This window comes from Alosa alosa, chromosome 19 (assembly GCF_017589495.1).
Source record: "Alosa alosa isolate M-15738 ecotype Scorff River chromosome 19, AALO_Geno_1.1, whole genome shotgun sequence".
Lineage (NCBI taxonomy): Eukaryota > Metazoa > Chordata > Actinopteri > Clupeiformes > Clupeidae > Alosa > Alosa alosa.
Genome location: NC_063207.1, coordinates 18,131,997 through 18,143,258, shown reverse-complemented (window position 1 = coordinate 18,143,258; position 11,262 = coordinate 18,131,997). Strand labels below are relative to the sequence as shown.

Genomic DNA, 11,262 nt, shown 5'->3' with positions numbered 1-11,262 from the left:
AACCTACTGGAGCAACCTATTGTAGGCTTTGCACTAAAGAGCCTATTAATATACTGCAGTATAGAGCCTATTAATATACTGCAGTATTTTTCGAGATGCATGAGGACCATACTGGAAAATATTTGATTTTCCAATGTTTAACTTTTTTGGTTCTAGGCAGCTGCATGGAGCTGCCTAGAACCAAAACTGAAGCCTTGATGCGCTGAGCACTCAACCGGAATAACCCGGAATAGTGATCACGACATTGGTGGAGTGGCCGTTGGGTTAGGGTTGGGGTAAGGGGGTTTGCCATTAGTGATATTTATTTGAAATGACACTCCAAAGGGCAAGTAGGGGAGTTGGTTGTGTGCCACTGTGGTCTAGTGATCTCAAGACATACTTTTAACAGACAACAAATGAATACATATGTTTTGAGATCTCATTTTTGTGGCAATCTTTTGGAAAATGGAACATGTGTATGGAAATTATCTTTCTATAATGGACATTGGCACAAATCGCGAGTCTATTGATGCAGCTTTTAAGGAGCAGGAACGTGGTAGACTCACCCACATCATTAACCAGTGGAATTCCAAAAGACTCGATCTGTTTGAAATCAGCCAACCAGATCAGGTGAGGACATTTTCTAAACACATTTTACTATAATTGTCACTATTGTATACACACAAGTTGTACAAATTTAAGTAGCCACTCTCATTCATCAAATACTATATGAAATGTACCAGACGTGCTGCACAATGAGAAGTTACTGAAAGTAATGAAATGGCATATTACACCCAGTCAAATATGATATATTGTGGTCTCATTAGGACCTGAAGTACTACGGTGTGATGAGATTTTACTGGGAAGACCAGGTAGCAGGAAATGTTGCCACCAAGTGCCTGCGTGTCAGTTGCACCGACACTTCCCAGGAGGTCACTGGGACCCTGCTGGAGAAGTTCCGGCCAGACATGAAACTTAAAGTGGACTCCTTCTCTTTGTATGAGGTCCACATCAATAAAGGTATGTGGATCCACTACTTTGTAACTAATATGTAATGTAAATATGGATCCATATTGACAGTGTTTAATCCAGTTATGGAATATAAGAAAGCCATGACCCTTCTCTTCATCCCTGTTATGTTTTGAAGAGGAAAGACAGCTAGAGCTGAATGAGAAGCCACTGCTTGTGCAACTCAGCTGGATTCAAAACAACTGTGAGGGACGCTTTGTCCTGAGGAACACCAAGACTTTACCTCAGGTGTGATTCTCTCTGCTTTGTGCTCTGTATAACCTATTAAAGAGCGATGTCAACGGGTTGGCATATAGTTATACCAAAAACCAGTATGATAGTGCTTGTTAATAGCATGTGTTGTGTTTTTATTGTTTCTCTGCTATGATAGAATACTGAAGAAGTGAAGAAAGAGAAAACAGGTGTCATCCAGAATTTCAAGAGGACACTGTCCAAAAAAGACAAAAAAAGAGACAACTCTGTTGGTCATAATGACAATAAAAATGGAAAAGAGAATGGGTATGTTACTGGTATTTTTCATTACACACTTCAATAGATGTCCAATAGAATCAGTTGACTTACCCACACATGGTACTTAAGTCATAAATAAAACTCAGTTGTTGTACTGTTAGAATTACTACAACCATTAGATGACATTTGATTGGAAGTCAAGTTTTGTTTTTGACTGGAAGAGAATAGATTCTTGATGTTGTTGATGCCTCTTTATATGAATATCTTTCTGTTGTTCTTTGTGTTAAATGTCCATTTAATGACTTTTTAACAGACAAAATGTGAAAAAGTCCACATGCCAGCAACAGGCCAGTCCATCTAAAACACCAAACTCTGATGTTCATGGGAAGAAGTCAGGTGAGAGAGGCTTACGTTAATGAAATTTGTAGCTAATGTAGGCTAATACAAATAGCTCTGACTTAACATAACCTTACTATAACAGTGAAACACCCTAATGAAAACCATATATACAAGGACCTCTTAATCAACCTGGGTTATGGAGAAGGGATTATTGTTTATATGAGGTTTACACATTAATGCACCTTTTCATGTGTGTGTTTACACAATTTTAAACAGCTGTATCTAATTTTTGCCTCTTTACCAACTATCTTTTCATAATTTCTGCAGGAGGACCACAAAATAAGGTACTCTTTCATTATGAAATATTAGATCAATTTATACATTTTTGTTCAAATTATGTATCTATTTGTACATGGATTTATGTTTGGTTTGTTTTGGGTCTTTACACTCTTGTGACACTGGTGCAAGTAAGGATGGGGGTTGCGTACATTGTGTGTGTAAGCCATTGTTCCTAAAGAATGTGTAATTAACATATTTACCCTCCTTTTCTCAGGCCTCCGGAAGCCAGGGCCCATGCAGATCAGAGCGAGCAGGACAGGCTCCCCAAAACAAAGACAACTGGTGAGCATGCCTGGGAAAGACCCAGATATACAGCATTGAGTGAAAACATGCTAAAGATCTGATGAGCATATTTGGCCAAAGCAGACTGTAACCTTTGTTTTTCATGTTTTGTTTGCTTTTCTTTTTCCCAATTAAGTGTAGAAACCTTTGAAAGGTTACATTGGTAGAAAAATAAATACTTGCCAGGAAATGTATAACTTCATAATATCTCAATTTTATAGCAAAAAAGGAATGATTACTGCTAATGAAGCTCTTCACAAATGAAATTAATTTCAATAAATGAATGAATGAATAAGACACTGAATACTATTATGTACAGCTTTTTAAAAAACGTCCTGTTTTTCTACATGTCAGCCCATCAACACAGACGCTGCCAGTCAGCATTAAGTTAGCAGACAACCGTAAGTAAAACACATGATACACAAATTACATACACCTGCTTGCAAGCTGCCCTTCAGCAACTAGACAGGTACAGAGACATGTACAGGTCAGTGTTCACCTTTCTTGTTCTGATGACATTCTCTATTTTATGTGTCTCAGATGAAGAAGCATTCCTGGTTGCCATAGTGAGCTACACCAGCTCCACTGTGCACTTCCCCCTGTCCCCAGCCTACGCTTTCTACCTGGTCACTCGCTCTCTGATTGGTGGCACTCATGACAGTATGCACCACATTGCCACCATAACAAACAAGATGGTGGCCATGATAGATACTGTAATTGAGGTTAGTCATGATATTCCACACATGAATTTGATAGGTCTACATTTCTGCAGAATGTATATTTCACATTTCACACATAGTACACTGTTGTATTGTGCAAAATGTTTACTTTAGCATTTAGAGTCTAAATTCTATACTCATGAGAAATCAAAAACATTTTTGAAGAGTGTAGGGGTACAAAATGAGATGTTGTGAGATGATCCCATATGGTACACACTCACTGACCTGACCTCTGACCTTCAGAAACACAGGACCATTGCTGTGTCTCTGGCCTTCTGGATGGCCAACGCTTCCGAGCTGCTGAACTTCCTGAGGCAGGACCGAGACCTGAACCCTCTTACCAGGCCAACTCAGAAAACTCTGGCTCAGCTAGTACACCACTCCTTCAGGTAAGAGAGAAGACCGTAATTACCTCCCTGATTTGATCATCATCTGATCTTTGCTGTGGCCTTATTACTGCATCATAGCTATATCCTAACTGTTTTATCATCCACTGTCACCTGTTTTGAAAATAAGTATAATGGTTAGCAATTACCAGCACCATAGGTGTCTCTCTGCAGTAAAATAATCTGCTGTCACACATTAGTTACCAATATGATACTGTTGTTAATTCAATTAACTTTATTGTTGGCATTGTTGACTGATGCTAATATTATTGTGAGTAATTGTATGTGGTTGTGAAATCTGTGCTCTTCAGATACCTATCCCAGCGTCTGCAGAAGGACCTTGAGAAACACATGCCATCTTTCTTGACTGATGCTAAGGACCAGACAACCAAGTCTTCAGCAATAGGTGGCATATAGAACTTCAATTAAAGTCAACTGTACTCTCTAAAAAATATCTTGAAATCAAATACTGGTAGTTACAATAAGGCTTACTTTATAAAGCCCCAGTGTCCATATGAAGGGGGATTAAAAGCCACTGCATCATACCATCCTGTTACCAGTTGAGTAATGAATGACACTGATGTGGTATGGCATCCGTATCTGATAACCAGTCTGTTCCTGGTCTTGCATCCTCCATCTGTGTGCAGAGGGAGTGCTGAACTGTCTGGTGCGAGCCATGAGCTTGTTGCGCAGGTGCCGGGTGAACGCAGCCTTCAGCATCCAGCTCTTCTCCCAGCTGCTGCACTTCATCAGCGGCTGGCTGGTGAACTGGCTGCTGGGCTCAGGGCCGACGCTGAGGGGTCACCACCGGAGGTCACCGCTGTGGCTGGACACGATGCGCCAGCGACTTGCTCTCGTCTCAGCCTGGGCCGAGAGGCAGGGCTTGGAGCTTGCTGCTGACTGCCACCTGAGTCTTGTTATGCAGGTATGTTTCTCTCTCTCTCTCTCTGTTTGTGTGTGTGTGTGTGTGTGTGTGTGTGTGTGTGTGAAGGATCCCTGAAATGGTCTCTGTGAAAAAGTACACGTAAAACATTTTTTCCATCTCTACTCACTGTCACACCACTGTCAAAACAAGCACCACTCTCACTTTCTGACCTTATTACTGAAGGCAAAACACTTATGAAAATACAGTATATACAATTAAAAAGGAAAATGTAATAACAGTTTTGTTTTGTTTCACACAGGCCATAACTCTCCTGAGCATGAATGCACAGACCATGCAGGACACTAAGAGGGTCCACGAGGCCTGTTTCAAACTGAATTCCCTACAGATACGCACACTGACTGCCAATATGCCTACCATACCACGTGTGAGTTGGCCACATGCTTGATACTACTGTATATCTTTAAGCCATCGTTGATACTGTGTCAAACTTTTGAAAAATGAAGGATCCTAATGTATAGTTTGATTGTGCTTACATCCACCCAGGGTATGATTGATAACCTGGTCTCTATGGCAGAGATCACAACAGATAACGTGCTGAAGAGAGAGGGGTGGGAGATTCGGCTGGAGGTGGATGTTGATCTCCACTTGCCTTTCCTCCTGCCCGAGGACGGTTACACCTGTGACAGCATGCAGGGCATTCCACATGGTTTCCGGGACTTTCTGGAGCCCATCTGCCACAAAGGTGTGGTCAAATACCCCACACAACCTCTCGTTAGATTACTGTATATCAGAGGATGTCTGAGAATGTTTCTTCATGTATTAGCTTCACACACAACTGTTATTTACTGGTACAGATTTTAAAGGGTTAACACCTCAAAGTTCAATATATGATTTTTAATATGTATGTTTGTCCATTATAATACAGTAAAAGTAACCCGGGCTCTGTTTGTCATTTTCCAGGCCTCTGTTCTCTGATGTTTCAACCCCTCTCTTCTGGCACTTGGACTGTCTTCTTCAGCCGAACAGACTCTGTGTCCTCTGACACCTCAAACTTGTGTCACGAAACGAACAGCACTGACCTGATGGTCAGTTTAGTGTTAGCACACATGGTTGAATGCTTACACTGATGTTAGTTACCTCAGAAATGGATTGCTGAATTGTACCCTTAGTAGTGCAGCCTGTAGCAACTAAAATACATTTTTTCCCATTAAGAAACCTGATGTGATGATGATTGCTCTTAAGAAACCATTGCATCGTGGACTTGGCCTCAGCATAGTCGCCGCCAAGGTGAGGATGAGCTCAACAGAATTAATTCAGATGTATTTTAGATTAGAGAGACATTAATGATGTCTGCCTGGGCTGACAGGCAGGGCTTGGAGCTGGCAGCATTAATGATGTATTTCTAAATAATTCTGAAATAGGGATCTGGACAGAACAAGCTGGGGATTTTTATCAAGTCCATTGTGAGAGGTGGAGCAGCACACGTGGTAAGTGCCTAAAGTTGAAGAATGTTTATGTGGATGTACAAACTTTGTTGATAAGATTATCTCATTAGATTTATTGGATCTTGCTACATTTCCAAATAGAACATTCTGTTCTGAACATTCATGTGGATTCATAGTTTTGTATGCTCACTGTATGATTACAGGATGGCCGTCTGACAACAGGAGACCAGCTTCTCTCTGTGAATGGACAGAGTCTAGTGGGCCTCTCCCAGGAGAAGTAAGGAAGGAGTGCAAGTGTATATTTTAAGTCTCATCACTGACACAAACAAAATACCTACAGGCTACAGACATCAATAGGTTTCAATCATTATCTCAGGTTCTGTACAGTTTGTATCATGATCTGTGTTGTTTCAGGGCAGCAGACATTTTGTTGCACAGCAGCTCTGTGGTGAACCTGGAGGTAGTGAAGTCGGCAGCAGTGTTCTATGGACTGGATGACATGTTAATCGAGCCCCCTACAGTCACGACCAGAGGTGAGGCAGCATCAGCTGAGATAGAACTTCATGGAGTCAAAGATGGTGGATAGTATCTGACTGTGAATTTGTGACATTACCGTGGATACCAAACTATTTCATATTATTTCCTTTTCATTATTATTCTACTGTTATTATACCATATGTTGATTGGCACTGCTGTCAGATTCCTTCATCAGGAAAAGGCAGGAAAGTGGCTCATATCTTGTTTTTTGTTCTTGGCTGTCTCCAGCTGAAACAACAGAGCAGATCAGCCCCTGCAAAAAACTGATGGGGATGAGGGGAGACCCCAAAGCTACGGTCCTCCTGAGGAACAGATGGGAGTACCGCTCTAACCCCAACTTGGCTTGTGAGAGGACCAGCATCCTCACATTACTCATGACATGAAACACTTTTAGATTACAATGACATTTTTGTGTAACTTGATTCCATCACATATACAGTAACTGCACTGAATGGGGTCTATAGTAACACACTGCTGTGATTTGCCTTTACAGCAAACTTAATTGTACTTAAGTTAAAAATGATGGATGTTTCTCTCATCTTCCAGATCCTCACAATGATTCTTGTGAGATGTCAGTTGACCCAGTCACCCCAGCCAATAAGATCACATCAGTTTCCACAGGCAATTTACTGGTGAATGTTCAAGTCTGTTTGTATTTCTACAGTATTTCAACTCCTCTGTTCGTGTGAGCGTCACGGCATGTTTATATTTGTGATTCCCAGGAGGAGCCTGGCTTGCCCCCCTGCCCTTCTGAGCCTGTGTGGGGACACCAGAGAGACTACCTCACCCTGCCGACACCCAGATCTCACAGCACTGGACAGCAAAAGCCTGAACAGACCCTCAGCACAGTGCCTTCAGACAGACCTACTGGGGTGAACACTATGGTGGGTGTGACATTCAGTGTTGCCAGATTGGAAATGACGAAATATCGTACCAAAGGCTCAAAATTATTGTAGCATAGCCTACACATGTCAAATGCACAAAATGCAGTTATTTTTTCTACACAAGCAGTTTTTGACTAGACCTGCAAATAACCACAATAGATCAATAACTGGCCGTACCTTGGTAGGAAGGTTTAAACTCCACCTCCAAGTCACTGTCGCAGTCAGAAGCCACATCCACTGCTGCTGTGTTGCCAGATGATGATTAGATCTGGCAACACAGCAGCAGTGGATACAGATAAGTTGTCATCATGGAGCGCTACAGAGTGTTCATCGGCTTGTAAGCAGGACACCTACCCACTTGTAAGCAGGACACCTACCCACATTCTTAAGACACTCTGAAGAGTGCACAAGTCCATTTAGAGTGTTTGTAATGAGCCGGTTTCGTGGTTTTGTTTTGATGAGATTAACTTTGGAGAACACCCGTTCACATGATGCATTCGAATGGGGAAACACTATGACATCAACGGCAAACTTTCCCAATTCACTGAACACAGCTACACCCCAAAATCCTCCAACGTAGAGAAACGGTGCCAGGCTATCTGGCAACACTGTTATTGGTTCACTGTCTTTCTACCTTCAGATTATGTTGTACATTTGATGCTACCATGAAACAGGACCACATCATGATGGCTGATATGAAATAATAATAATAATAGAATGCAAAGAGTATAGATAATGTGTTAATATTAGTATGTGAATTGTAGTAAGGACTTTTTTTCATTGTTTGTCTGCAGAGATACGCTCGGTCACAGGAGAACTTATGTGAGGAGAGACGATCTCCGTCCGTTCTAGACAGATCACAGATCTGGAAAAGCCAGTATGATCTTGCCAAACAACAGACCACAAGCCAATCCATCGCCATCCCTGTGCAATCAAACTTCAGCACACTGACCAGATTCAGCCACCAAGACCAGTGGAGGGCCTCAAAAACGGGCATTCTCATGAAGACATCCCAGCCCACACGAATTGACGTCCCAGCCTCACCGTCACACGGACTCTCCTTTGTGACCTTCCGACCGCCAGCGGCTTCTCCAGCAGGAAACCAAAGCCACAGTGGCTCTCATGCTCTGATCAGAGCCCCACCGCATGCTGCTCTGCTTCAGGACCGTCAGGGCCAACACCACCCCGGTCTGGTTCCGTCCTGCTCCACGCTGCCTCGCCCTCGCCTCTCTTCTCTCTCCGCGCAACAGCAGAGGCTCTCCGTCAGACCCCAGACCTCAACCCTCAGGCCAGCCTCCACGCCACCAGCCCCAAAAGAGTCCCCAAGCCAAGCCCTCACTTCCTCACATTGTCTCAGCTCCACCCCTGCTAGTAGGCATGCGCAGCAGCCTACGGGTCTGACCGCTGAGTCGCCTGCCGGAAGTGGCCTCTGGCTGGACCCGTGGCGCAGGGAGGAGCGGGAGCGTCTGCAAAAGCAGTACCGCCACCAGGCCGTGGACCAGCTGGAGCAGGAGGTGCAACAGCTGCAGGGCAAGGTGCAGCGCACCCTGGAGGAGAGCGAGCGCCTGCGCAGGCTCTCGCTCGAGTGGCAGTTCCAGAAGCGGCTGCAGGAGTTCCAGCAGAGCGAGAGCGACGAGGACGGGGACGTGGACATCAGGGAGCACGAGCGGCGGCAGGAGGAGGGGAGGACGGTGGTGGAGGTGAGTGACACTGACCAGGAAAATACAAGAATGCGTCGAAAAGAGTAGGAATGTCAGAATTCAGAGAGACAGATTGATCGGGGTCTGTAGTGCTACTACTATTTTATCATTGTGTTATGAAATACTTCAATAATAGATCAATATATCCATCCCATGAATCCATCTCTCAGACACAGCCAATGGAACACAGCATCAACCAGCTGCAGAGTAAAGGTCATGAAGACAAAGCGGAGGTCAAGAGCCAGCTTAAAGGAGAGATCAAAGGTGAGAAAGCAAAGTACTGAAACAACTGAGGTGTAGCAGCATTTGAAGTTAATAATTATTGACAGTTGTGTGGTGTATTCTTGAACAACAGTGTCATTCTACTTCATGTAATTCTCAAGGCACAACAGGAAGTATTGTGGAGTCTGGCTCAAATTACAATGCAATGAATGGAAATCACCAGGGGTAAGCTCATTTGTTTGTGAAGTGCAATATTCAACAATTAATTAGAATTAATAGAAAAAAATCACAGACTAGAACAGGGTTCCCCGGGTCGCAAGAACCAAATGAGCCGACGTCTGTGTTTGGCATGCACGGACAAGAATGGCAGTGTGTTAATAGAGAGAATCAATTTTTAAATGTTTGCGGGTGTATGCGTGTTTAATCTTGGATGCTTTGGCCCTTTGGTTTGGCATGCTTGACATTTGGCCCTTGTGCCAAACTATTTGAGGACCCCTGGACTAGAGGCATAATACATAAATGTTTATACATGCTACAAAGATACATTATATTCATGTAAATGTTTTTGTTGGTTTGCTACAGAGGAGACTTCGATCAAGTGAAGGCACCTGAGAAGCTGTCCTTTAAGGAGCGCCAGAAACTCTTTGCTTTAGCTGTGAGCTCCTAATGTCCTGTAGTGAATGTTTTCTCATCAAGTGGTGTGTAGTCTGTGTGTACATAAATGGAACCAACAGTAATGTGCATGAGAATTACGTGGTACATCACCTGAAAACATTTGTCATTGTCTGTTCAACTGTGCTATATTGTGGCTGGTGTTCCCTTAAAGTTTGGAATCTTTTCAGTCTTTGGATATTTTTACCTACCTTTTTTTTTATAATTTCATGAATTATTAATTTTCTTATAATGTCTTGAATGTTTTTATTTACCCTTTTTATAATTTTGATGTACAATTAATGTGTCATGTATCACTATGCTGAAACCCGCGGTGTAGATTTTACTGAAATGTTCATCTCTGGACCTGGGAGTTGCCAGTCTAAGACCAGATGAAATACATAACTATATAGCCTAGTTTTTATGTTAAGGCAATTGTTTTGTTATTGCTGGAAGTGATGATTAAGCTGATTGCTATCAGACATCCTGAGAGAGCTATTACTAAAATAGATTTTGATTTAAAAGCATTGACTGTATGTTTCTGGTCCAAATGGAGACAATCATACATCAATCATAAATACCTTTGGTGAGATTCAGTATATTGTAAATGTGGGTGGCAACAGTGAACATGTGGAGTGCAACATCATGTAACAACCAGGCACATTCCCCATAAAAGTGTCAGTTCAGTGCAGTAGTGCAGCTTCAAAGAGGACATAGCTAAGGTGATTATTGCTCTTTTCTGGTTGTGGGTGGGTTGCAAGAGAAAAAATAGTCTTGTCTTTGTCAGCGGCACTCAGTTGCAATGAATTGTCTCAGACTGTGCACTTTGATGTCATGGTGCTGACACATTGAAAGGTTAGGAAAAAACTACTGACTGCAGTCTATTGCAATCTTGTTCTGTTTTTTTTAGTAGCAGTATATTACCAGAAGGGTGAATTGGAACAACATCCAGTAAACCTTGATGTACTATACAAGGCAAAGATTCAATAAATGATTTAAAAATATGACAAAAATGCTGTGCCTCAAAGTTCTTGTTATTGTATCCAGTCATATGTTTTAGTAAAACCGTATCAAATTCTTTCATGTTCATCATTTATGGAAACTCTCAAGATTTGTACAGATGAGGATACCTTTTGTGACATTCCTCATATCTCAAATGTTCTTGTCTTCACACATTATCCTCACATTGCTAGCCATGCATGCACTCATTGAAAGCTTAGCATATTAGAGGACCAAACTTTGATTAGAAGAAACTGTGAACAATGTTCCTAGCAATATTTAAGCATGAGAAGTTGCTGGTTGTGCAAAGATTTTAGCTCTGAAACAGGATCAATTTCATTTTACTATCAAACTAGATTCATATAATGGCATGCATGTTATGATCCATTTGACAAGGTATTTGAAAATAAGGATC

The 11,262-nt window shown here is 42.2% G+C and overlaps 1 protein-coding gene across 1 annotated transcript; it reads left to right on the top strand.

The window, feature by feature from the left end:
* The first annotated feature begins 57 nt into the window (after positions 1–57).
* On the top strand, positions 58–10,850 carry LOC125283967 (afadin). The gene is made up of 26 exons (XM_048227579.1): positions 58–609; positions 807–999; positions 1,127–1,236; positions 1,379–1,506; positions 1,772–1,854; positions 2,125–2,141; positions 2,351–2,418; positions 2,773–2,819; positions 2,959–3,140; positions 3,381–3,526; positions 3,835–3,929; positions 4,171–4,448; positions 4,708–4,833; positions 4,953–5,151; positions 5,370–5,494; positions 5,622–5,696; positions 5,831–5,896; positions 6,058–6,131; positions 6,269–6,387; positions 6,620–6,736; positions 6,938–7,023; positions 7,114–7,275; positions 8,070–8,975; positions 9,146–9,239; positions 9,359–9,422; positions 9,780–10,850. The coding sequence occupies exons 1-26, from the start codon at positions 445–447 to the stop codon at positions 9,862–9,864; spliced, it is 3,810 nt and encodes a 1,269-aa protein (XP_048083536.1). The 5' UTR covers positions 58–444; the 3' UTR covers positions 9,865–10,850.
* Positions 10,851–11,262: the final 412 nt, after the last annotated feature.